This window comes from Aotus nancymaae, unplaced genomic scaffold (assembly GCF_030222135.1).
Source record: "Aotus nancymaae isolate 86718 unplaced genomic scaffold, 86718_ANA_hifiasm-v0.15.2.pri h1tg000089l, whole genome shotgun sequence".
Lineage (NCBI taxonomy): Eukaryota > Metazoa > Chordata > Mammalia > Primates > Aotidae > Aotus > Aotus nancymaae.
Window position 1 is genome coordinate 24,332,775 of NW_026988504.1, and position 27,062 is coordinate 24,359,836.

The 27,062-nt window shown below is 51.6% G+C and overlaps 1 protein-coding gene across 1 annotated transcript; it reads left to right on the forward strand.

The window, feature by feature from the left end:
- Positions 1-4,246: 4,246 nt before the first annotated feature.
- Positions 4,247-27,062, forward strand: CAVIN1 (caveolae associated protein 1). Its single transcript, XM_012444101.2, has 2 exons — positions 4,247-4,877; positions 24,164-27,062. The coding sequence occupies exons 1-2, from the start codon at positions 4,407-4,409 to the stop codon at positions 24,863-24,865; spliced, it is 1,173 nt and encodes a 390-aa protein (XP_012299524.1). The 5' UTR covers positions 4,247-4,406; the 3' UTR covers positions 24,866-27,062.

A 27,062-nucleotide genomic window follows, 5' to 3' on the forward strand; every position in this document is an offset into this window, starting at 1 on the left:
CGGCTGGGTACGGTAACTCACACTTGTAATCCCAGCACTTTGGGAGGCCAAAGCAGGTGGATCAGGAGCCTGAGACCAGCCTGGCCAACATGGTGAAACCCCATCTCTACTAAAAATACAAAACAAAACAAAACAAAAATAGTGGGGCGTGGTGGCACCTGTAATCCCAGCTACTCAAGAGGCTGAGGCAGGAGAATTGCTTGAACCCGGGAGGCAGAGGTGGCTGTTGGCTATCATGCCATTGCACTCCAGTCTGGGTGACAGAGAAACTCGTCTTGAGAAAAAAAAATGCTGGGCATGGTGGCACACACCTGGAGTCCCAGCTACTTGGGAGGCTGAGGCAGGAGAATCTCTTAAACCCAGGAGTCAGAGGTTGCAAAATGAAGGTCCCATAAGGTTCTCTACTGTCATTCCTCTTTTTTCCAAAAGCTTTTTCAATCCTTAGTTGAAGCAATTTAAATTACTATAATACATTTCTCTTAAATTCTAAAATAAGTTGGTAATCTTCCAGTTCTGGCATTTATATGTGTATATATGATCTTTTTTTTTTTTTTTTTTTTTAGACAGAGTCTCTGTCAACTAGGCTGGAGTGCAGTGGCACCATCTAGGCTCACTGCAACCTCTACCCCTGGTTCAAGCAATTCTCCTACCTCAGCTTCCTGAGTAGCTGGGATTACCGATGTGCACCACCATGCCCGGGTAATTTTTGTATTTTTAGTAGAGACGGGATTTCATCATGTTGGTCAGGCTGGTCTTCAACTCCTGACCTTGTGATCTGCCCGCCTTGGCCTCCCAAAGTGCTGGGATTACAGGCACGAGTCACCATGCCTGGCCTCATATAATCTTATATACCAGCTTCATTCTACTTGAACCTCAAATGAGAAAGCCATTTATTTGTGAAGAAACAGTTATTGAAGTGTTAGGGTACCGGGTGTGGTGGCACACTGTAGTCTAAGCTACTTAGAGGTGGGGGGATCACTTGAGCCCAGGAGGTCCAGACTACAGTGAACTGTGATTGTGCCACTGCACTCAGTCTGCGTGACAGAGGAAGATTCTGTCTCAAAAAAAAAAAAAAAAAAAAAGTTGGAAAAAACAGAAAGGCAAAGTGGCTCACACCTGTAATCCTAGCATTTTGGGAGCCCAAGGCAGGTGGATCCCTTGAACCTAGGTGTTTGAGACCAGTGGCAAACACCTGTTTCTACAAAAAATAATACAAAAATTAGCCAGCACAGTGGTGTGCACCTATAGTCACAGCTATTTGGGAGGCTGAGGTGGGAGAATCACCTGAACCAGGGAGGTCGAGGTTGCAGGGTCCACAGAGTGAGACCCTGTCTCAAAAAAAAAAAAAGAGGCTAGGTACAGTGGCTAATGCCTGTAATCCCAGCACTTTGGGAGGCCAAGGTGGGCAGATCACAAGGTCAAGAGTTCAAGACCAGCCTGGCCAGCACAGTGAAACCCCTTCTCTACTTAAAAAAAAAAATACAAAAAATTAGCCAGGCATGGTGGCGCATGCCTGTAATCCCAGCTACTCAGAAGGCTGAGGTAGGAGAATCTCTTGAATCCAGGAGGGGAAGGTTGCAGTGAGCCAAGATCACACCACTGCACTCCAGCCTGGGCTACAGAGTAAGACTCCGTCTCAAAAAAAAGGAAAAAAGGAAAAAAAGGAGGTCACCAGTAACCACGTATCTTGCCTTTCTAGTAGAAAGGGTACTTCAGGATAACCTGATAAACAGCCCTAGTTGATGGCTCCCTTTTCTGTGAGAATTTCCGCTAACATATATGGCGTTGTAAACCCTTAGAAAAACACCCAAAATGTTCTTAGGACACCAACCCATTTACTGCAAAGTCGGGCTCCTTTCTGAATTGGTGGGTTCTCTGGATTGAGGAGGCCCAGGGTCCTCACAGAGCAGTTTTTCACTCTTCCTAATGATAATGGATACCAGACTAGAAGTGACCTTTTGCCAGGACCATCATCCGTCCAGCTGGGGAAACCCAAGTGTGGTTTCCTAAGCAGGGAAAAGGGTTGCCACTTTTCTGTGGGAAAGGGAGCTGGCGCCACTCCAGAGACTCACAGCACCAGTGCTGTGCTAGACAGAAAATGGGGGAGGATGGGCACCCTCCCTTTTTCTGGACTTCTGCACTAAGGATCTTCCTGGGGCTTCTCAGAATTGCCTGCTCCCTTGTACCCAGCATAGATGAAAATATGCTTTGGGGCCGGGCGAGGTGGCTCACACCTGTAATTCCAGCAATTTGGGAGGCCAAGGTGGGTGGATCACGAGGTCAGGAGTTCAAGACCAGCCTGGCCAATATAGTGAAACCCTATCTCTAAAAAAAAAAAAAGAAAAAGAAAGAAAATATGCTTTGGTTATTCCTCCGAAACAGGACATGGATGTTGGGGAGTGGCCATGGGTGCCTGTCTCCCTGCCCCAGAGGAAGGCTTAGAGTGCTAAGGAGGAAAGAGCATCAAAGCAGGAGTCCACAGACCTGGGTTCCAGTGCTAGTGCCAACACTAACCTGCAAGTGACATCTGGCAAGCCACCTGTCTCCTGCAGCTTTCCTTTTCCTGTCTGTCAAATGAGGAGGTGGGATTTGATGGTCTCTCTGATGGCTTAGTGTTAGTCCCTGGAATCTTGAGAGAGAAGTGGACTCCTAGATCCTGCTTACTGAGATTGGTGTCAGCTGCTGCTGAGGGGTGTTGGAGGGGGAACACAGGGAAAGATGAGTTTTGGAGAGAGATGAGAGGTAGGTTTTTTTTTTTTTTTTTGAGACGGAGTTTCGCTCTTGTTACCCAGGCTGGAGTGCAATGGCGCAATCTCAGCTCACCACAACCTCCGCCTCCTGGGTTCAGGCAATTCTCCTGCCTCAGCCTCCCAAGTAGCTGGGATTACAGGCATGCGCCACCACACCCAGCTAATTTTGTATTTTTAGTAGAGCCAGGGTTTCTCCATGTTGGTCAGGTTGGTCTCAAACTCCTGACCTTAGGTGATCCGCCGGCCTTGGCCTCCCAAAGGGCTGGGATTACGAGCGTGAGCCACCTTGCCCTGCCTAAGAGAGGTGAGTTTTTAAAAAGGGGTTTGGGGGCCCGGCGCGGTGGCTCATGCCTGTAATCCCAGCACTTTGGGAGGCCGAGGCGGGTGGATCACGAGGTCAAGAGATCGAGACCATCCTGGTCAACATGGTGAAACCCCGTCTCTACTAAAAATACAGAAAATTAGCTGGGCATGGTGGCGCGTGCCTGCAATCCCATCTACTCAGGAGGCTGAGGCAAGAGAATTGCCTGAACCCAGGAGGCGGAGGTTGCGGTGAGCCGAGATCGCGCCATTGCACTCCAGCCTGGGTAGCAAGATCGAAACTCTGTCTCCAAAAAAATAAATAAATAAATAAATAAATAATAAAAAGGGGTTTATGCCAGGCATAGTGGCTCACACCTGTAGTCCCAGCACTTTGGGAGGACGAAGCCAACAGATCACTTGAGCTCAGGAGTTCAAGACCAGCCTGGGCAAAATAGTATAGACCCTGTCTCTAAAAAAATAAAAATTGAAAAAATTAGCTGGGCGTGGTGGCATGTGCCTGTAGTCCCAGCTACACAGGAGGCTGAAGTGGCAGGATTGCTTGCTTGCCCAGGAGGTCGAGGCTGCGTGAGCCATGATTGGGCCACTGCACTCCAGCCTGGGTGACAGAGTGAGACCCTGTCTCAAAAAGGGGGGTTGGTGGGTGGGCTTTATTTTCTATTTGATTGTCCATCTTAATTCTACTTTGTCAGGACAATTCTAAAAGGAACTCAGAGGAGCTTCGCAGCCCCTCACCACCACCGTGACCCCAAGTAAGTTCTCTCTTTCTTCCCTGCCACAAACAACCCCTTAAACTTACCCCTGGGTTGGTAACCTGCTTGGGGCTGGTGATGAGGAAATCAGAAAGGCCTCCCAGATCTTGACGATTTTCGCTTGAGTTTAAGCGAGAGGGAAACAGAGAGCAACACTCTCAGAACCTGATTCCCTTCCTCAGCTCGCATTCCTCCGCCCGTCCCGCTCCCGCCGCCAGCGGAGGCCCTAGTCTCCCGCTCCAACTATTCCAACCATCCAGGGAAGGGTGGGGCGTTCGGCTCTTGGGTCCCCCTCCGCCGGCCCCCCTCGTCGGTCTCCCCTTCTTCCCCGGTCCCTCCCTTTCTGGGGTGGGGCCAGCCAATAAGCGGCCAGACTCCGGGCTTTGGCCCGAGAGCCGGGGAGCTCACCGATTCCCCGCCCAGCAGTTCTGGCCGCTGTCCCGGTGCGCACGGACGTGGCTCGAGTTTCCTCTGCTCTCTGCTCTCGCCCGCTCGCTCTCCCCCGTTCCACTCCTCCTTCTCTCCGTGTCTCCCGCTCCAGCTCCAGCTCCACCCGGCCGGCCCCGCACGGCTCCGGGTAGCCATGGAGGACGTCTCGCTCTATATCGTCGAGCGGCCGCTTCCCGGGTACCCCGACGCCGAAGGCCCGGAGCCTCCCCATGCTGGGGCTCAGGCGGCGGAGGAGCCGTCGGGGGCCGGCTCGGAAGAGCTGATCAAGTCGGACCAGGTGAACGGCGTGCTGGTGCTGAGTCTCCTGGACAAAATCATCGGCGCCGTAGACCAGATCCAGCTGACCCAAGCCCAGCTGGAGGAGCGGCAGGCGGAGATGGAGGGCGCCGTGCAGAGCATCCAGGGCGAGCTGAGCAAGCTGGGCAAGGCGCACGCCACCACGAGCAACACAGTGAGCAAGCTGCTGGAGAAGGTGCGCAAGGTCAGCGTCAACGTGAAGACCGTACGCGGTAGCCTGGAGCGCCAGGCGGGGCAGATCAAGAAGCTGGAGGTCAACGAGGCCGAACTGCTGCGGCGCCGCAACTTTAAAGTCATGATCTACCAGGTGAGCCCACGGGGCTGACCGCGCCCAGAGCTCCCGCGCCCGGCCCGCGTCCCCGGCCTGGGATTTGGGTTGGAGACCTGCCCGTGGCGCGGTTGCCCTCCCAGCCTGGCTCGGGCGCCCGGGAGATCCACCCTCCTTCCGGCGAGCGCCGCTGGGGTGGGGTTGGGTGGGGCGGGGTGGGGTGGAGGGAGCGGCGGACTCCAGGGGCGCGTAGAGGGGCGCGCTCTGCACCCCGCACCTCCCCACCCAGATCCTCTCCGGTCTCAAACTTGTAGCAGAACCGAATTAGGGGGTGGACTCGAGGACGCTGCCCCTAGCAGACCGCTCCTTCCCTAATTGGCTCTGTCAAACGTCTTCCTCCTTGGGGGAAGTTTCTAGGAAAGTCAGGGGTCCCTGCGATCGTTGAGGTCCTCTGTAAGCGGACACGCTGCGGGGCCCGGGCCTGGGGCCTCCGCGCCTGCGGGCCTGATATAGCGGGTGATTCAGGACTCAGGCACGCACCCGTGGGGACTGCGCCAAGCGTGGGACGCGACCGCCAACCTCCTCCCCCGACCCTGCGCCCCCGCGTCCCCCCATCGGCCTCGGCGGCCCAACCCGGTCCCCTCGCTGCGCTCTGCTCCTGCCCTCCAGGCACTTTCAGGCCCTTGAGAACACCCTCACCCGCGGCGCGCGGGCACCCTGGGCCTCCTGGAAGAGGGCGGGGCTGGGCGGGGAAGAGGGGGCGTTAGGACTGCAAGAGGGGCTGGTGGAGGGGGTGGAGAGCCGGGGTCCGGCGGTTTGGGCGCAGTTTGGGCGCGGTGAATCACCCTGCATGCCTGCGGGGGCGGGGGCCGGGCGCAGCAGAGCAGCCGGCGCGGGGAGGCTGGCGCCCCCCGGCTGCTTTCTTTGCACCTCTCCCCATTCCTCCTGCTTGGATAAAAATGTAGCTTTTGGATCGTAACCCCTAATAAACCTGGGAGTCTCGGGTTTCTTTTTTTTTTCTTTTTTTTTTTTTTTAGACGGAGTTTCGCTCTTGTTACCCAGACTGGAGTGCAATGGCGCGATCTCGGCTCACCGCAACCTCCGCCTCCTGGGTTCAGGCAATTCTCCTGCCTCAGCCTCCTGAGTAGCTGGGATTACAGGCACGCGCCACCACGCCCAGCTAATTTTTCGTATTTTTAGTAGAGGCGGGGTTTCACCATGTTGACCAGGATGGTCTCGATCTCTTGACCTCGTGATCCACCCGCCTTGGCCTCCCAAAGTGCTGGGATTACAGGCTTGAGCCACCGCGCCCGGCCGAGTCTCGGGTTTCTAAGCTGCTCCTCTCCACGCCGCCTCCGCAGTGCCATCGGGGATGAGATCTTGCGCTGGGCGGGAAGGGTTCCAGCCTGTCTCCTCCCGGCTTCCCAAATGCCGGCTGATGCTTCTAACCCCAGGGAGGCGGGATCGTGTGGGGCACGGGGTTAGTCTACGCTCCTGTCTCCCCTTCCTCTCCCTGCGGAAGGGAATGGAAAGAAAGGGAAGGCTGGATTTCCCACACCCTCCAAGTTAGAAGATCCCTCTCCTGGAGCCGTGGCTCTCTGACTGCTCTGGGGCCGGGTAAAGCCGAGTTCTGAGTGACCATCTACGGTGAGGCGAGGGGGTCCCTGGCTTGTTCTCCCCAGGAGGAGTTGAGATAGATGCAGATCGGGACAAGTATTTGGGAAGAGCAGAGACAGAAACGTGAGTCAGCCGGTAGCTATCTGAGGTGGCAAGATAGGCAGAAATGGCGCTTGTCCCCCTCCCCACCCTTACCCACCAATGAGGAACTCCTCCCAGGAGGCACATATATGTGGCTTTTTTGCTTCCCCTACTTAAGCATTATTTGGATAGAAAACGTTTCTCCTGAGCTATTTCCACTTAGTCTAACTGCTTGGAGGAAACAGGATGAGAGGGGGGCTTTTGACAGTTTTTTAAAGAGACCTGCTTAGTACTGGAGACATAGAAAGGAGGGGAACAAGATAGGGGTCTGGGACAGAAAGTCAGCTCTGTATTTTCTCCAGAGGCTGGTGTGGCCAAGGGTCACCATGAAGAGCCAGAGGGGTGACCCTTCTCACTCTAACTGTCCCAGACTATAAAACCTGGGAATGCTCTTGGTCTCGAGGTAATAAACTTCCCTATGCCAAAGATGGAGATTCTGAGAGAAGAAGGAAAGGTATGGAGGGAGAAAGACTCTGCAGAGGCCAGTGGCATCTCTCTGTTATGCCCTCTCTAGCAATCTGCAGGGATGTATCTGTATTTTGGGGGGTGGGAGGGAATAAGTTCTAATCACAGGTGGCTTCAAATGCATCTGCACTAAACCAAGGCCAGTGGGGGACAGAGTTAAAAGTAGCTCAAATGGAGTCCCCAAACTCACAGGGGCAATAACTAAGAGCTAAAGTGGTCCCAACCTAGGGAGGAATTCAGAGGTAAGGAAAAGATTCCAGCAAATGGGGTGGGGCTTGGGAATGCAGAACCTCCCTGAGCTGCAGAGCAGATGTTCCAGGTGGGGACGATGGGGTGGGGATCCTGCTGCTGGAGGAAGGCAGAGGCTGCTCCTGCTCCTCCCCGAGGTCTGCAGGCCTGAGAAGAGAAGGAGGTAAAAATAGCTCTGTGCTTTGGCAGGCCTATTAGGGAAGATTGGGGGCAGCAGCATTTATGGTAAAGTCCGGCTGAAGGAGAAGGATGCTTGAGTGGCCAGGCAAAGAGACAGAGATTTAGAGAGACTCCTGGGATGGTGTGAGTTCCCTGGAGGGGCCATGGGGCAGGGATGTTATATTCCCCACTGCCAGGGTGGGAGGTGATGATGTGGCAGTGGGGGTGGGGCAGAGGAGAACACCAAGGGATGGGAGGGCCCCAGTTGTGGGATCAAGATATCTCAAGATATCTGGCCTTCCACACTCTATTCCTGGGGAGAAAAGGAGGGAATCCCTTTTGTGGCCCCACCCCAGATTCAGGGAACTTCTAGACTTAATGATTTCACAGCTTAAGTTTGCATTTGACCACACACACACACACACACACACACACACGCACACACACAAGAAATTCAGCACCTCCCACCCCAAGATATCACAGCCCTCATCTTAAACTCACTTCTGAGTCATCACTGTCCTTCTCTGGCATTTCCTTCCCTGTCTCCCAAACAAAACCTAGCAGTTTGGCATCGCATCCTATCAGGTGACGACACTTAGCTAGCAACAGCTAGTGAATGAGGGAAGTGAATTCTACTAGTTACAGGAGTTAGTGGACTGAGGGCTGCAGGTGGATCAGGCCAGGTTGTGAGTATAGAGGCAGTTACTGTAAAATACCATTCAGAGGCCAGGTGCGGTGGCTCATGCCTGTAATCCCAGCACTTTGGGAGGCCGAGGCGGGTGGATCACTTGAGGTCAGGAGTTTGAGACCAACCTGGCCAACATAGTGAAACTCTATCTCTACTAAAAGTACAAAAATTAGGTGGACATGGTGGTCCCAGCTACTCGGGAGGCTGAGGCAAGAGAATCGCTTGAACCCGGGAGGCAGAGGTTGCAGTGAGCTGAGATCGTGCCACTGCATTCCAGCCTGGATGACAGAGTGAGACTGTGTCTCAAAAATAATACTTATAACAAATTAAATAAATAAAATACCATGCAGATGGGTGGAGCTATGATCATTAAAGAGCCAATTCTTCCAGGCAACAGTTGGTTTTGGGGGGCGGTTTATTTTGCTTAATTTTTCAGACAGAGTCTCACTCTGTTGCCCAAGCTGTAGTGCAGTGGCATAATCATAGCTTACTGCAGCCTTGAACTCCTGGGCTCAACTGATCCTCCTTCAGCCTCTCAAGTAGCTAGGACTAAAGGTGCCCACCACCATGCCCAGCAAATTATTATTATTTTTTTATCTTTTATAGAGTCCACGGTCTCACTTTGTTGCCTAGGCTGATCTCAAACTCCTCGGTTCAAACAGTTCTCCTGCCAGGGCCTCCCAAAGTACTGGGACTACAGGCAGCCAGTTTAATTTTTAATTTAAAAAAGGCTTTATTTTTGGCCGGGTGCAGTCCCTCACACCTATAATCCCAGCACTTTGGGAGGCCAAGGCAGGTGGATCACCTGATGTCAGGAGTTCGAGACCAGCCTGACCAACATGGAGAAACCCCATCTCTACTAAAAATACAAAATTAGCTGGGCATGGTGGCGCATGCCAGTAATCTCAGGTACTGGGGAGGCTGAGGCAGGAGAATTGCTTGAACCCGGGAGGCGAAGGTTGCCGTGAGCCAAGATCACTGAATTGCACTCCAGCCTGGGCAACAAGAGTGAAACTGTCTCAAAAAAAAAAAAAAAAAGGCTTTATTTTTAATTATTATGGATACATAGTAGTTGTACATATTTTTGGAGTACATGCGATATTTTGAGACAAGCACGCAATATATAATGATCAAATCAGGGTAATTGGAGTATCTGTCATATCAAGCATGTATCATTTCCTCGTGTTAGGAACATCCCAATTCCACTCCTTTAGTTATTTTGAAATATGCAATAATTTCTGTTAACTGTATCACCCTATTGTGCTACTGAACACTGGATCTTTTTTTTTTTTCTTTTTAAGAGATGGGCTTTCACCATGTTGGCCAGGCTGGTCTCGAACTCCTGACCTTGTGATCTACCCACCTCGGCCTCCCAAAGTGCTGGAATTACAGGCGTGAGCCACCGCACAGGGGCCTAAACACTGGATCTTATTGCTTCTATCTAACTGTATTTTTGTGCCCATTAACCATCCCTTCTAGACAACAATTTGGAGAGGAGATCTCTTTTAGATCCAGAAAGGGGGGATAAAATGGAAATACAGTGATGCATTGCTTAATGACTGGGATTTGTTCAGAGAAATGCAGTGTTTGGCCATTTCCTCATGTGTGAACATCGTAAATTTACCCAAACCTAAATAGTATAGCCTACTACACACCTAGGCTGTATGATATAACCCATTGCTCCTAGGCTACAAACCTATACAGCATGTTAATGTACTAAACACTGTAGACAACTATAACACAACAGCGAGTATTTGCGTATCTAAATGCGTCTAAACATAGAAAAGGTGCAACAGGCCTGGCGCAGAGCTCACACCTATAATCCTAGCACTTTGGGAGGCTGAGGCGAGTGAATCACCTGAGGTCAGGAGTTTGAGACTCATCTGGCCAACATAGTGAAACCTTGTCTCTAACTAAAAAATACAAAAATTAGTTGGGTATGGTGAGAGCAAGACTCTGTCTCAAAAAAAAAGTACAGGCCAGGCACAGTGGCTCATGCCTGTAATCCCAGCACTTTGGGAGGCTGAGGCGGACGGATCACCTGAGATCGGGAGTTTGATACCAGCCTGAACAATATGGAGAAATCCCATCTCTACTAAAAATACAAAATTAGCCAGGTGTTCTGGCACATGCCTGTAATCCCATCTACTCAGGGGGCTGAGGCAGGAGAATCGCTTGAACCTGGAAGGTGGAGGTTGTGGTGAGTGAGATTGCACCGTTGCACTCCAGCCCGGGCAACAAGAGCGAAACTATACATAAACCAGTAACACAGTCATTTATTATCAATATCAAGTATTACCTACTATACATAATTGTATGGTCGAGACTTTTTATCTTTTGAGATGGAGTTTCATACTTATTGCCCTGGCTGGAGTGAAATGGTGCGATCTCAACTCACCACAACCTCCGCCTCCTGGGTTCAAGCGATTCTCCTGCCTCAGCCTCCCAAGTAGCTGGGATTACAGGTATGCGCCAACCATGCCCAGCTAATTTTGTATTTTTAGTAGAGACAGGGGTTTCTCCATGTTAGTCAGGCTGGTCTTGAACTCCGGACCTCAGGTGATCTGCCCGCCTCAGCCTCCCAAAGTGCTGGGATTACAGGCATGAGCCACCATGCCCAGCCTGGGCTAGACTTTCATACAACTGGCAGTGCAGCAGGTTTGTTTACACCAGCAATCACCATAAACACTTGAGTGATTAGTTTCACTAACACATTATGATGGCTACAATGTCATCAGGGGATAGATGTTTTTCATCTCCATTACTATATTTTTTTTTTTTTAAGAGATAGATTCTCGCTCTGTTGCCCAGGTTGGAGTGCAGTGGTATGACCTTGGCTCACTGCAAGTCCTCTGGCGCACCGGTTCTGAGATTTACAGTTGTGCACTACCACGCTTGGCTAATATTTTTATATTTTTAGTAGAGACGGGGTTTCACCATGGGTTGGCCAGGCTGGTCTTGAACTCCTGGTGTCAAGCAATCTACCCAACTTGGCCTCCCAAAGTGCTGAGATTACAGACATTAGCCACCGAGACCAGCCTCCATTACAATCTTTTTTTTTTTTTTTTTTTTTTTAAGATGGGGTTTCACCATGTTGGCCAGGCTGGTCTTGAACTCCTGACCTCAGGTGATCCACCCACCTCGGCCTCCCAAAGTGCTAGGATTACAGGCGTGAGCCACCGCGCCCGGCCTCCATTACAATCTTATGGGACCACGATTGTGTATGTCGTCCATTGACTGAAATGTTGTTAAGCAGCTCATGCCTATAAATGTGTTCTGGAGCAGTTTTGAGGAAGAAAAGCCAGTGACCTACATATGGACCAGCAGCAAAGACTCATCAGACTGCTCCAAGTGCTTGGGAATAACGACCAGGAAGCATTTAAGGGATTAGGTGTCTCATGGGCATTAAAGGGGAGGGCACCAGGGCTGGAATGAGAGCCTGATGGCTTCTCCTCCCCAAATCCTAACCCAACCTAAACCTCTTTTCTGGATTCAAGGCAAATCAGGGCTACCTTGCTCCAGAAGAACCCCAAATCTTTGTCTAAAAATATTCTCAACCTAATGCTCTAGACCCTTTCATCCCTAAAACCCGGCAGCCATGGAGAGTATGCATACGACACCCTTCCTCCCAAACTGAGTTTGGGTTGTTTTACCTGGTCACTGGGTCCAAAGCAGGGAAGGTATTTTTAGGGGTATTCCCAGGATGAAAGGAAATCATACTATCCCTGGGCTACTCCCTCCCTCTCTCTCTTTTTTTTTTTTTTTTTTTTTTTTTTTTGAGGTAGGGTTTTAGCTTTGTGGCCCAGGCTGAAGTAGTGCTGTCATAGGTCACTGCAGCCTCAAACTCCTAGGCACAAGCAGTCCTCCCACCTCAACCTCTAAGTAGTAGCTGGTACTACAGGCACAAGCCACCATGCCCACATAATCTTTAAATGTTTTTCTTGGCTGGGCGTGGTAGCTCACGCCTGTAATCCCAGCACTTTGGGAGGCCGAGGTGGGTGGATCACCTGAGTTCAGGAGTTTGAAACCAGCCTGATCAACATGAAGAAATCCCGTCTCTAAAAAAAAAGTTTTTCTTTCTTTCTTTCTTTTTTTTTTTTAGACGAGTCTTGCTCTGTCACCCAGGATGGAGTGCAGTAGAGTATCTTGGCTCACTGTGACCACCTCCTGGGTTCAAGCGATTCTCATGCCTCAACCTCCCAAGTAGCTGGGATTACAGGCGTGTGCCACCACACCTGGCTAATTTTTGTATTTTTAATGGAGACAGGGTTTCACCATGTTGGCTAGGCTGATCTTGAACTCCTGACCTCAGGTGAACCCCCCTACCTCGGCCTCCCGAAGTGCTGGGATTACAGGTGTGAGCCACAGCGCCCCACCTAAATTTTTTTTCTAGAGGGTCCCTACTGTTGCCCAGGCTGGTATCGAAGTCCTGGGCTCAAGTGATACTTCTGCCTCAGCTACTCAAAGTGCTGGGATTACAGATGTGAGCCACTGGGCTTTTTTTTTTTTTTTTTTGAGACAGAGTTTCACTCTTGTTGCCCAGGCTGGAGTGCAATGGTGTGATCTTGGCTCACTGCAACCTCTGCCTCCCAAGATCAAGTTATTCTCCTGCCTCAACCTCCCAAGTAGCTGGGATTACAGGCATGTGCCACCACGCCTGGCTAGTTTTGTGTTTTTAGTAGAGATGGGGTTTCTCCATGTTGGTCAGGCTGATCTTGAACTCCCGGCCTCAGGTGATCCACCACCTCAGCCTCCCAAATTGTTGGGATTACAGGTGTGAGCCACTGAGCCTGGCCGCCTTTTTATTTTTCGTATTGTAAAGGTCAAAGTCAAAAGCACGAGGAGACAACAAAGAGTGGGCAACTGATAGCAAGAGGGAGCGGATTTATTGCTAAGCAACTAACCTCAGAAATAGGAGTGGCCTGGGCCTTTTTTTTTTTTATGGAACTATACCATTGTGAACATTTCATCACATTTCATCATTCTGTCATTATACATTTTTTTTTCTTCGTTTTGTTTTGTTTCTCTGAGACAGGGTCTTGCTCTGTGGCCCAGGCTGGAGTACAGTGGCAGTGATCACGGCTCACTGCAGTCCCAGCCTTCTGGGTTCAAGCATTCCTCCTGCCTCAGGCCCGCAAGTAACTAGGACTACAGGCATGCATCACCACACCCAGCTAATTTCTGTATTTTGTGGTGGAGATGGGGTTTCTCCACGTTGCTCAGGGTCTCCAATTCCTGGGCTCAAGCGATCTGTCTGTCTTGGCCTCCCAAAGTGCTGGGATTACAGGTGTGAGCCACCGTGCCCGGCCTCATTTTATACTTTTTGAGCTAGAAGGCACTTTATAAATAATCAGCTTCATCTCCTTCGTTTTGTGGTTTAGGAAGCTGAGGCCCAGAGAGGGGAAGTCACTAGCCTATTGTCACGTAAGTGATTGGGAGTCAAACTGGAGCCAGAACCCAGGTATACCCTTCCGCTACACTCACTGCTCCCCACCCACTCCTTCCGTTCTGGGCTGTGCAGCAGAAAGCTGGGTGAAGACTAGCCCTGACTGACCTAGGGCTAGCTGTGGCTCTGCCACTTGCTGAGGGAGTTCATTGCACAGTCCTGGCACTGGCGCTGCTTTGCAAGTGTATGCGGGTGTGTGTGCAGTGTTGGCTACGAGTAGCCAGTATTGGTGGCCATTGGCTGCTTAGCCTCATGAGTGCTGAAGTAGAGGCAATGTGGCCACCTGGCCTGATGACAGTGGGAGGGGAGGGGTGCAAGGGAGAAGGAGTGGAACTCCTGGCTGGCCGTGCTGTTCCCTGGCATGGACTCCACACCTGCCAGGAAAGAGACAAGTTGGTTCCTTTTTTCTTCAGCCTCTCTGCCACTCCCACCTCCTCCTTGTACCCTGTAGGCCTGGTTGGGACCTGCTGCTTTGTTTTTTTGAGACTTCAGGCTTTAATGAATACTGCTATTGCCTGAGTCTAGTACTGCCCCTAAGTGTTCCTCTCTCCTGGCTTCTGATCACTCAAAGCAAGAAGCCTATTGTCTTTGGCAACTCAGCACCTCAGGAGAGAGAGATGGGGGCTGCTGCAGGGGTCCCTGGGACATAGCTCACCTGTCATAAAAGTAGCTTGGTTTTGCCAGGCACAGTAATGTGTTCTGTACTCAATAGGTTGAGTCCCAGCTACTTAGTAGGTTGAGGCAGGAGGATCGCTTGAGACTAGGAGTTTGAAACCAGGTTGAGCAGCACAGAGAGACCCTGTCTTAAAAAAAATAGAGCTTGATTTTGGATCCTGATTTCCCTGTGCATCTTAGTGTATGATATCTTAAGTGGAAGGGGTAGGAAGGGGTGGCAAGGGAGACAGAAGGTGGGGACATGGCTAAAGAAAAACTGCCAGGATATCCCTCTTCCATGCCTATCCCTCTCATCTGGAGTAGCACCCTGTGTCCACCCTGCCCCAGTGGAGAATGAAAACAGATTAAGCTGGGTGCACTGGCTCACACCTGTAATCCCAGCACTTTGGGAGGCTGAGGTGGGTGGACCACTTGAGGTCAGGAGTTCAAAACCAGCCTGGCCAACATGGCAAAACTCCATCTCTACCAAAAATACAGGAAAATAGTAGCCAGGCATGGTGGCACACACCTGTAATACCAGCTTCTTAGGAGGCTGAGGCAGGAGAGTCACTTGAACCCAGGAGGCAGAGGTTACAGTGAGCCGAGATCATACCACTGCACTCCACAATCTGGGTGACAGATCGAGACTCCATCTAGAAAACAAAAAACCAACAGGTCGTGCGCAGTGGCTTACGCCTGTAATCCCAGCACTTTGGGAGGCCAAGACGGGCAGATCACAAGGTTAGGAGTATGAGATCAGCCTGACCAACATGGTGAAACCCCATATCTATGAAAAATACAAAAAAAATTAGTGAGGCGTGGTGGCCGGTGCCTGTAATCCCAGTGCCTTGGGAGGCTGAGGCAGGAGAATCGCTTGAACCCAGGCGGTGGAGGTTGCAGTGAGCCAAGACTGCACCATTGCACTCCAGCCTGGCCGACAGGTGAGACTCCATCTCAAAAACAAACAAACAAAAACAACAACAACAACCACAAAACTGGGATTGGCAAAGTCTGACTCTGAAGACAGTGAAGTTGTGTGCCTTCGTATTTATTCATCTGAGCCTCCCCAGTTGTAATGCAACAACTGACCCATTAGAAAACTTCTCCACGCTTAGCAGCCTCCATAGTCTTCCTATGATTATGGCTGGGGAAGGGCTGAAGGTAGAAGCCCAAGAATGGGACTGGGGAGTATTGTGGAGGGAGGAAGGGAGGGGTTCAATTGAAGCTGTGTTTATTAATTAATGGACTTGGGTGTGCCCCACCCCGTTTGGCCCCAGGGCTCTCTTTTTTTTTTTTTTCTTTTTGAGACAGTCTGTCGCTCTGTCACCCAGGCTGGAGTATAGTGGCCAGATCTCAGCTCACTGCAACCTCCACCTCCCGGGTTGAAGCGATTCTTATGCCTCAGCCTCCCGAGTAGCTGAAATTACAGGCGTGTGCCACCAGCCTCCACTAACAGTATTTTTTACACAGCGTGGGCTGTGTTGCCCAGGCTGGTCTTGAACCCCTAGGCTGAAGGGATCTACTCACCTCCACCTCGAAGTGCTGGGATTACAGGGGTTACAGGCGTGAGCCACCATGCCCAGCTCCCAGAGCCCTCTTGATGAAGCATTTAAAAAGTTTCTAGGCTGGTCCCGGTGGTTTATGCCTGTAATCCCAGCACTTTGGGAGGCCAAGTCGAGCAGATCACTTGAGGCCAGGAGTTCAAGACCAGCCTGGCCAACATGGTGAAACCTCGTCTCTACTAAAAATACAAAATTAGCTGGGTATGGTGGCAGGCACCTGTAATCCCAGCTATTCGGGAGGCTGAGGCAGGAGAATTGCTTGAACCTGGGAGGCAGAGGTTGCAAGGTTGCAGTGAGCCAGGATGGCGCCACTGCACTCCAGCCTGAGTGGCAGAGTGAGACTCCATCTCAAAATAATACTAATACTAATACTAATAATAATAAATAATAAATAAGATTTTTCCAGCCTGGGCAACATAGCAAGACCCTGTCTCTGCCAAAAAAAAAAAAAAAAAGCTGGGTTTGGTGGTACAGTGTGTAATCCTGGATATTTAGGAGGATTGCTTGAGCCTGGGAGCTGGAGGCTGCAGTGAGCTATGATTGTGCCACTGCACTGCAGCCCGGGCAACGGAGCAATACCCTATTTCTTAAAAAAAAAAAAAAAAAAAAAAAGTGGTTTATTTCCATCCTAATACATTGTGTTCCCCTCCCTACTCACCAGCCCCTACTCTGCATGCCACCAAGGCCCTCTTTTTTCTCAATTCCTTCCACATCCACCCCAAACCCCATTTAAACCCCTTTTCCTCATCTTAGCCCGAGAAGAAGCCGAATGCACCCTCTGACCTGGCCACACCCAAGATCGTGCCTTTTGACCTGCCTGGGACTGAGCCCTTTGACTTGAAGCCTGAGACAGTGCCTGAGCTCCCACCCTTTGACCAGACGCCTAGAGCACTGCCCTATTACCCAGAGCCTGGGCCCCGGCCCACCCCAGAGGAGCCGACAGCCAGTGGGAGTGTTTAGGGTCTCCTGGGTCCCGTTCTGTGGGCATGGGGTATCTCTCCAGTCCACTGGCAGCCCACAGCCTGGTGGTGGTCACTGCCAGGAGGCTGCCATCCCCAGCCACTGCCCACTGCGGACGGGGACAGGGTACTGTGAGAATATTGGCGTTATGCAGAGTTCAGGCAAATGGGGTGTATGCAGTGGGGGTGGGAAAGGAGGGGAAGGGGCCCTCCCCACTTCTTAGTTTCTGTTTTTAATAGTAAATGCTCCGCCACGCTTGCCCAGCATGGTGCATGGCTCGGGTCTGCCCTTCCCCCACCGTCTCCTCCTCAGGGACAGCCAGCTTGGCTCAAAGCCTCTTGGGACAGGGCCGTCGTGAGGCCTAGGCCTGGGGTCTGTTCTGTGCCCTCTCCACCCGCTCCCTGCAGCTGAGGAAAACATTTACACGTGTTTTTTCCAGTTTCTTTTAGAAAATGCTTTGCAAACAGATCCCTTATGTTTGCCAGATCCTGCCTTGGGTGGGGTGCCCAAAAGCTGCCAACTCACAGGGGCAGAGAGGGTATTTGGAGCAGGGCTGGCTCAGGTCCTCTGGCCTTCCTATAGCACAGTGTTTCTCAACTTAAAAATATTGTTTAAAAAAATTTTTTTTTAGAGATGAGGTCTCACTATGTTGCCTAGGCTGGTCTCAAACTCCTGGGCTCAAGTGATCCTCCCGCCTCAGCCTCCCAAAGTGCTGGGATTATAGGTGTGAGCCACCTCAACCAGCCAGCTTGTTGTTGTTATTGTTGTTTTCATAATCATCTCCCTATAGAGACCTTTTAGATTGTATTTTATATATATTTTTTTTCCTTTTTTTTTTTTTGAGACGTAGTCCCGCTTCTGTCACCCAGGTTGGAGTGCAGTGGAGGGATCTCGGCTCACTGCAACTTCCACCTCCTGGGCCCAAGTGATTCTCATGCCTCAGCCTCCTGGGATTACAGGCACCCACTACCACGCCCAGCTACCTTTTATAATTGTATTTTATTTTATTTTTGTTTGGTTGGTTTTTTTTGAGACGGAGTTTTGCTCTGTCCCTCAGGCAGGAGTGCGGTGGCATGAACTGCAACCTCTGCCTCCCGAGTTCAACCAATTCTCCTGCCTCAGCCTCCCGAGTAGCTGGGATTACAGGTGCCCGCCACCATGCCTGGCTAATTAATTTTTATAATTTTAGTAGAGACAGGGTTTCACTGTGTTGGCCAGGCTGGTCTGAAACTCCTGACTTCAGGTGATCCCCCTGCCTTGGCTTCCCAAAGTGCTGGGATTACAGGTGTTAGCCACTGCGCCCGGCCCTTTTAGATATTTTTAACCAAGCTGTTCATCTCCCTCATGAAATGTTAATACAATCGATGAACTGTGTCTCCATTTATGTACTGTGGCTCTGGGGAATGTCACAAACCATTGTGATATCTAAGTCCCTTCCTAATCTCCAAGAATCAATTTTCACCCTTTTGGATACAATTTCACCCCTGCCAAGAATGCATGCTAGAACAGAAGGGAGGGACCCTTCTGCCCTTGGGGTCTCTCATCTTGTCTTGGCAACCTCTCTAATAGAGGTTCTGAGTTTGTTTGTTTATTTGTTTTTTTTTTTTTTTTTAAGACGGAGTCTTGCTCTTTTGCCCGGTTGGAGTGCAGTGGCACGATCTTGGCTCACAGCAACTTCCGTCTCCCAGATTCAAGCAATTCCCCTGCCTCAGCCTCCTGAGTAGCTGGGACTACAGGCACATGCCACCACGCCTGGCTAATTTTTTGTATTTTAGTAGAGATGGGGTTTCACCATGGCCAGGATGCTCTTGATCTCCTGAACTCATGATCCGCCCACCTCGGTCTCCCAAAGTGCTGGGATTACAGGCATGAGCCACCCCGCCTGGCTGAGGTTCTGAGTTTTAAAGACGTTCTCTCCCCTTCACCTCTCCCATCCTCTGCACCCTCTTCTAACATATACTCTAAGCAGATCCTGGGTCTCTGAATTACCTCTCCAGTCTCCTCCAGCCATTCCCAGGCTTGGGGACCTACAGCTGGTCAGCCCTAAGTCAAGAGAGTCTCCTACCCAGACCCATGTGGCATCTGTCCCTTCTCCCTAACAAATGTGAAGTGCCTGGCCAAGGGCCAGATGTATAATAGGTGCTCCATGACATTATAATCTTATAAAAATCTTCCTAAGCCAGACCTCAAGTTTAGACAGCAGGGTTGGGGGGTGGAGTGGAAGAGGCTGGGAGCCTCCCTGGGGCTCTCCTCCACGTCCATCCAGGATTGAGGAGCTGTGTGTGTGCTTGGCAAAGGGCAGAGGGAGCTATGAAGCTTTTGTTCAGACCTGGTCATTAAAGCTAACTCTGGAAACCGAGCCTGTTGGGAGTGGTGGTTTTGTTTAATAAAAACGGGAAACAGAACAAGTAGAGCCATCCCTCCTTGCCATCCCCTGAGGTCCTTCCTTTGGCTTAGGAGCTCTGCCAGGGAAGTAGGGGTGGGACGAGGGTGCTGGGCCTGGATGCCCAGGGTGGAGGGAGATGATTTTGGATTGTATTTGTGGTGGTTGTACCAGCAGGCAGCTGGGTGGGCCCCAAGACAGCACTCCAAGGCTGTGAGTCATAGGGGAAACCTGGCTTGGAGTGGAGGGGAAAAGCTAATGGTGGAATACCTTCTCCAGATCCAGCCTATTGGACATCATCCCAGGATTCAGGTCAAGTTGTTTCTTCTCCTATCCCCTGACCTTCCACCAAGAAGGCAGCTCCTATGGTATAAGTCATCACTCCAGGGGAAGCCTACGATGACTGGGGTTAGAGCCCCCAGATCCCTTACTGGTCTGGAGAGATTTCCAAATCCAGGAATAAACCTCCCTTTGGCCAGGCGCAGTGGCTCATGCCAGAAATCTCAGCACTTAAGGAGACTGAGGCAAGGGGATCATTTGAGCCCAGGAGTTTGAGACCAGCCTGGGCAACATAATGAGATTCTGCCTGTACAAAAACTACAAAAATTAGCTGGGCATGGTGGCGTGCGCCTGTAGTTCCAGCTACTTGGGAGGCTGAGGTGGGAGGATCACTAGAGCCCATGAGGTTGAGGCTACAGCGAGCTGTAATCATGCCACTGCACTTCAGCATGGTTGACAGAAGAAGACACATTTCAAAACAAACAAAAACACAAAAACAGCCAGGCATGGTGGTTCACTCCTGTAATCCCAGCACTTTAGGAGGTCAAGGCAGATGGATCACTTGAGGGCAGGAGTTTGAGATCAGCCTGGTCAACATGATGAAACCCCATCTCTATCAAAAAATACAAAAACTAGTTGGGTGTGGTGGCACGTGCTTGTAATCCCAGCTACTTGGGAGGCTGAGGCAGGAGAATCGCTTGAACCCAGGAGGCAGAGGTGCAGTGAACTGAGAGATCTTGCCACTGTACTCCATCCTGGGTGACAGATCGAGAGAGACTATGTCTCAAAAAAAAACAACCACCAAACAAAAAGGCCAGGCGCAGTTGCTCATGCCTGTAATCCCAGCATTTTGGGAGGCCAAGGTGGGCAGATCACCTGAGGTTGGGCGTTCAAGACCAGCCTGACCAACATGTAGAAACCCTATCTCTACTAAAAATACAAAATTAGCCAGGCATGGTGGCGAATGCCTGTAATCCCAGCTACTTGGGAGGTTGAGGCAGGAGAATCGCTTGAACCCGGGAGGCAGGGTTTGCGGTGAGCCGAGATCGTGCCATTGCACTCCAGCCCAGGCAACAAGAGCAAAACTTCGTCTCAAAAAAAAAAAAAAAAAAAGAAAGAAAAATTAAAAAAAAAAAAAAATAGGCTGGGTGTGGTGGCTCATGCCTGTAATCCAAGCTCTTTGGAGGTCAAGGCAGGCTGATCACCTGAGGTCGGGAGTTCAAGACCAGCCTGACCAACATGGTGAAACCCCGTCTTTTTATTTTTTAAAAAAATAAATAAATAAAAATAAAAAATAAAATAAAATCTCCTCTCACTAGGATTACTCCCTTATGTTGTAGTTTGAGACCTTTCGTAAGGCACCAGGAAGATGGCATTGGCTATAAAAAGTCTGCAGCTCATTCCCGGGTCCCATTCACTCCCAAGTTCAGCTGGCAAAGACCTTTATCTAGGAAGCCAGAGGCCAGGAAAACCAGCCAGCTCAGCCTTTAGGGGTAGGGGTGGAGCAGGCACCAGGGTAGGGGAGAAGGGGGGATGTTGGGGGTAGGGCAGAGAGACAATGTGGATTTGTTTTCCAGCAGCTGGGGCTGTTTCCTGACTATTCCCTGCCTGTCACCCTTAATCCCTCCCTAGCCTATTCACATTGTCTGAGTTGAGTGAAAGGAGGGGCTCTCCTCCACCCTTTGGTGGGGCATGGGTGTGTTTTCAGTCTGGGAGGCTATGAAGATCAGAGCTGAATTTTTTTAATACTGGGGCTGCAGGTAAATTCTGGGTGAAGATGGATGAACAGGGTTTTGATCCTAAAATGATGTGTAAGTCTTAAGTGATATGCACTCCAGGAGCAGGCAGGTGATTACAGGAGCCCCAGAGTAAATGATTGGAAATCAGAGACAACATAAAGAGAAGTTGGGATCCTCCTACATTTAGAACAAGGAAAACACCCTTCAGTGCCTCACTGAGTGATAAGAGGCAGAGGGATAAACAAAATGCCCTAGGATGCCCATGATCCCCACTAAGCCGCCCATGGCAGGTGGAGACTACAAGTCCCAGCATGCCCTGTGCCCAGGTCACCTTGCCTGCTGGGAGGTGTAGTTGGGTAAGAGAGAGCTAGAGGTGGCTCTGTGCCCAGCAGAGCTGGTGCCCAGTTGAGAAAAGAGGTGGAGCCAGCATTCCCTTTTTGTCCCTGCTAAAGCTATTGACAAGAAGGGAAGGAAGTTAGGAGAGGGTGTTCCTAGTTTTCAGTGTAAACCAGGAAACTCTGGGGGGATGTCGGTGGGAGGGAAGAGGAAAGAGTTGGGGGCTGGGGAAGGAATTTCTGTAGCAGGTGGTACAGAGATACCGAGCTGCCTATGTATAGGGGTGTGTGTGTATCTGTGTGTGTGTGTGTGTGTCTATGAGAGGGGTCAGTTCATGTTGCCTCATTTTCTCGGGGGACAGGATTTTTCTTACAATTCTGGGAAACGGTCTTTAGAAAACCCTTTAGAAAAGCAACTATCTCTCATTCCTTCATTTGAAGTCCCTAAAGGGAGTCTGGGCCAAAGAGGAGATCCTATTAATGATCTTGGTTTGCCCTTTCCCTCTCTCTGCTAAGCCTCCCCTGCTTTCTGATGGGGTGGAAGTTAGGGAGGGAGTGATCCAGAGATTCTGAAATGTTGGCCAGAGTCAAGATCTTGGAAAATCTTCCCGGAATGGAAAGCAATTCTGGTGCTAAGTCCTCCGGGAAGAGAGAAAAGCAAAGAACTGGCTCTGAGCTCCAGGGTCATTGGGAATCTGAGACCACCCATCCTACTCCTAGACCCCTGAGCTCAGGCTTTGTAGGGGAACAGGGGGCGAGGAAAGCAAGAATTGAAGAGTATCTCTTTCTTCCATCCCAAGGTAGGGAAGTCACAACCAGAAGAAATGTCCAGACTGGGGAGAAAACATGTTCTTGGCTCCCAGCCAGCTTCTTCCTCTTTCCAACATCAATTTCTAAATGTGAGGGAGCAGGGAGAATGACCACTGGTGGAGCCCAACAGTATGAGGCAGTCAAGGAAGGTGGCTGTCAGGGAGGGTGGGCCACAGTTCTCCATCTCTAAGGCTGGTTCTGAAATAGCTTGAGGCCAGGTGTGGTGGCTCATGCCTGTAATCCCAGCCCTTTAGGAGGCCAAGGCAGGCAGATCACCTGAAGTCAGGAGTTCGACACCAGCCTGGCCAACATGGTGAAACCCCATCTCTACTAACAATAAATAAAATTAGCCGGGCATGGTGGCATGTGCCTGTAGTCCCAGCTACTAGAGAGGCTGAGGTAGGAGAATTGTTGGAACCTGGGAGGTGGAGGTTGCAATGAGCCAAGATTGCAACACTGCACTCCAGCCTGGGCAAAAAAAAAAAAAAAGAAATAGCTTGAGTCTGGGAAATGCACTCCCTTTACTGTACCTGCTTGGGTGGGTAGCTGTGGCTGTAGGCTCAAACCCCTATTCCTTTAAACCTAAACAGACACTCCCACCACTTGCTTTTCTGCCTGGCTCCGACAGTGTGCAATTTGCGGCACCAGAGGGCGCTCCGCCCATTTCCAAAGTCGAGCTGTGTCTCCGGAGGGCCGCAGTGGTTTTAACGTCATCTGCTGAGTGGACAGGGCACAGGTGTGGGTGGACGACCACAGAGAATTTAGCCCAAGTGCAAGTATTACGCAGGCCCATCTCCGACCTGAAGCTCAGTCTCCTCCTCTCGCGGTCTCTATAGTCACCATTCGTTCAACACATATGTATTTTTTTAGAGAATGGCGGCGCGTGGCCGGGCTCAGTGGCTCACACCTGTAATTCCAGCACTTTGGGAGGCCGCGGTGGGCGGATCACCTGAGGTCAGGAGTTCGAGACCAGCCTGATCAACATGGAGAAACCCCATCTCTACTAAAAATACAAAATTACCCTGGCGTGGTTGCGCATGCCTGTAATCCCAGCTACTGAGGAGGCTGAGGCAGGAGAATCGCTTGAACCCAGGAGACGGAAGCTGCGATGAGCCGAGATCGTGCCATTGCACTCCAGCCTGAGCAACAAGAAGGAAAATCCACCTAGAAAAAAAAAAAAAACAAGCTGGGCGCGGTGGCTCACGCCTGTAATCCCAGCACTTTGGGAGGCCGAGGCAGGTGGATCACGAGGTCAAGAGATCGAGACCATCCTGGTCAACATGGTGAAACCCCGTCTCTACTAAAAATACAAAAAGTTAGCTGGGCATGGTGGCGCGTGCCTGTAATCCCAGCTACTCAGGAGGCTGAGGCAGGAGAATTGCCTGAACCCAGGAGGCGGAGGTTGCGGTGAGCCGAGATCACGCCATTGCACTCCAGCCTGGGTAGCAAGATCGAAACTCGGTCTCAAAAAAATAAAATAAAAATAAAAAATAAAACAAAAAAGAATGGCGGCGCAGGACTTGGGGCCGGAGAGGGGGTTGTCTATGTTGCCCAGGCTAGTCTCGAACTCCTGGGCTCAAGCAATCCTGCCTCGGTGTCCCAAAGCGCTAATATTAGAGGCGCGAGCCACCATGCCATGGCCTACACACATTTACTGAGCGCCCACGATGTGTCCAGTCCTGCGCCAGGCATTGGGCATAGGACGAACAAATCAGGCCGGTTTCCGGGGGACCACGCGCATCCCGTGCTCCCCTCTCTCCAGGATCGCCACCACCCTGACTCAGGCTCGCCCACGTGCCCCTCCTCCTTTCCCTCTCATGTCTCTTCTCTCCCCTTAGGATGAAGTGAAGCTGCCGGCCAAACTGAGCATCAGCAAGTCCCTGAAAGAGTCGGAGGCGCTGCCCGAGAAGGAGGGCGAGGAGCTGGGCGAGGGTGAGCGGCCCGAGGAGGACGCAGCGGCGCTGGAGCTGTCGTCGGACGAGGCAGTGGAGGTGGAGGAGGTCATCGAGGAGTCGCGCGCAGAGCGCATCAAGCGCAGCGGCCTGCGTCGCGTGGACGACTTCAAGAAGGCCTTCTCCAAGGAGAAGATGGAGAAGACCAAGGTGCGCACCCGCGAGAACCTGGAGAAGACGCGCCTCAAGACCAAGGAGAACCTGGAGAAGACGCGACACACCCTGGAGAAGCGCATGAACAAGCTGGGCACGCGCCTGGTGCCTGCAGAGCGACGCGAGAAGCTGAAGACGTCGCGGGACAAGCTCCGCAAGTCCTTCACGCCCGACCACGTGGTGTACGCGCGCTCCAAGACCGCGGTCTACAAGGTGCCGCCCTTCACCTTCCACGTCAAGAAGATCCGCGAGGGCCAGGTGGAGGTGCTGAAGGCCACCGAGATGGTGGAGGTGGGCGCTGACGACGACGAGGGCGGCGTGGAACGCGAGGAGGCCGGCGACCTGCGGCGCGGGAGCAGCCCCGACGCGCACGCGCTGCTGGAGATCACCGAGGAGTCGGATGCCGTGCTGGTGGACAAGAGCGACAGCGACTGAGCCGCTGGCGTCGCCACCCACCCCATTCCTTGCCCCTTCCGAACTTCCTCTTTCGCTTTCTCTCTCAGCCCGAACTGGTTGAGATTTTTCTAAATTGAAAGCACCCCCCTCACACACCTCCAGGAGCACCCCTCCGAGTCAGAGCTATTAGGACCCGAGGGGGAGGCAGCCCCCGCAGTGGACAGCCCCCGCTTGGACACAGTCCAGGTGGAAATGGGAAAGGAATCATCTATCCCTGTCCTGGTTGTCCAAGTCGGGATCTTAGAGGAAATTGCTGAGATTCCACCATTAGGGCCCCCTGGGGGGCTGCCTTCCCCTCAGCCTCTCCCCACACCACCCACCAGCTGCTGTCATTCATGCTCACTGAGCTCTTCTTCATTCTCACCCTGACCCCTGGGGGACTCAAAGCCCAAACTGTCCAAAGAGGAAGATTGAATCCTAAAGGGGACCCTTGCCCACACGGGAGGCCCCCTACTAGAAGGACATGAAAGCAGCTTTTGGGGGAAACTGAGACAGTGGGGAAGCCAGGGCAGAATGAGCCCTCACCCTGGCTGGGGGTCCAGCACAGACTGTATCTGCAGAGGGTCCTGGAGAAAGGCTGGAGCCAAAAGAAGCCCTGGGAAGAGGGGTGGGGAAGACGTGCACATGAGGGAAGGCACACTGCTGTTTATGCACCTGCACACAGGAGCACATGGCCATGGCTTTGGGAAGGAGAATGGGAACATAGGGGAAGGTTGGCCAGGTGCAGTGGCTCACGCCTGTAATCCCAACACTTTGGGAGGCCAAGGTGGGAGGATCACCCAAGGTCAGGAGTTCGAGACCAGCCTGGCCAACATGGTGAAACTCCATCTCTACTAAAAATATAAAAATTAGCTGGGCATGGTGGCACTTGCCTGTAATCCCAGCTACTCGGGAGGCTGAGGCGGGGAGAATCACTTGATCCTGGGAGGTAGAGGTTGCAGTGAGCCATGATCATGCCATTGCACTCCAGCCTGGGCGACTGAGCAAGACTCCATCTGAACAAAAGAAAAAAAAAAGGAAAAAAGGAGAAGGTGGAAATGGGTGAAGAGAGAAGTCCCCTCACTAGCTGTTTGAGAACCCCATCTTACTGTGGTTCTCCAAGGGCAGCAGGGCCATTTTCAGGATCAAGAGGGAGGACAGTGTGAGAAGGCGATGATCCAAAGAGGGCAGAGGTCAGCCTCACCCGATCCCTCAACTGGGCTCTCAAGGCAACCCCAGGGGTAGCCCATTTCTGAAAGTGCAGAAAATTCAGGTCCCAGAAGGGGGCAGCAGCAGGCTGGGAGTGAGGAGGGAGAGCCGGATGCTGGCCCTGCCACCAAGTTGAGAGCTGGAGGGGAGTTGGGGAGAGCACATCACAGAGCAGCCAGCCCTGGTTCACTCCTGGCAGTTTCTTCTTAAGCTCCTTTCCTAGCCGGGCATGGTGGCATGTGCCTGTGGTCCCAGCTACTCGGGAGGCTGAGGCGGGAGGATCGCCAGAGCCCAGAAGTTTGAGGTTGCAGTGAGCTATGATGGTGCCACTGCACTCCATCCTGGGCAGCAGAGCCAGACCCTGTTTAAAAAAGAAAAAGTCTTTCCCTAGAGCAAGTATCCTAAAGCTGCAGAAATAGCCAAGACCTCACTGGTTTCCTTGTCCTTGGGGGTACCTTTCCTGAATTTTTGGGGGTGAAGGGAGTGTTGTTCCCAGTGCAGAGGCCTGATTCTGTTTGGATCAGGTTCTCCTCAAGACACTTGAGTCCCCTAGTTCCTCCCCATTAAACCAGGTTTGTCAGAAGCAAGAACAACCCCTCTTCTCAGTCACAGCCGGAAGGGAGGCCTGGAAGGCTTCCTCCTTCTTCCCCCACCTGCTCCTTATCTTCCCTGCCCTGCTTTTTAGAATTGCAGCTCATTGTTTTAAGGGATTGGGGGAGGGAGGATGGGAACACAAATCTTTTATACAATACAAAGCTTTGCTTTTTTTTTTCTTCCTTTTCCCTTTCTTGGTTCCCTTCTCTCCTCTGAATGGTTGAAGACCCCTCAACTGAGGGAGGTTGGGGATTGTGGGACAAGGTCCCTTGGTGCTGATGGGCTGAAGGGGCCTGAGTCGTGGACAGAAGCCGTTTTCTCTGGGCTTGGGGAACCTCTCACATTGCTGTGTCCTGGTGAGCAGCCCGACCAATAAACCTGCTTTTCTAAAGGA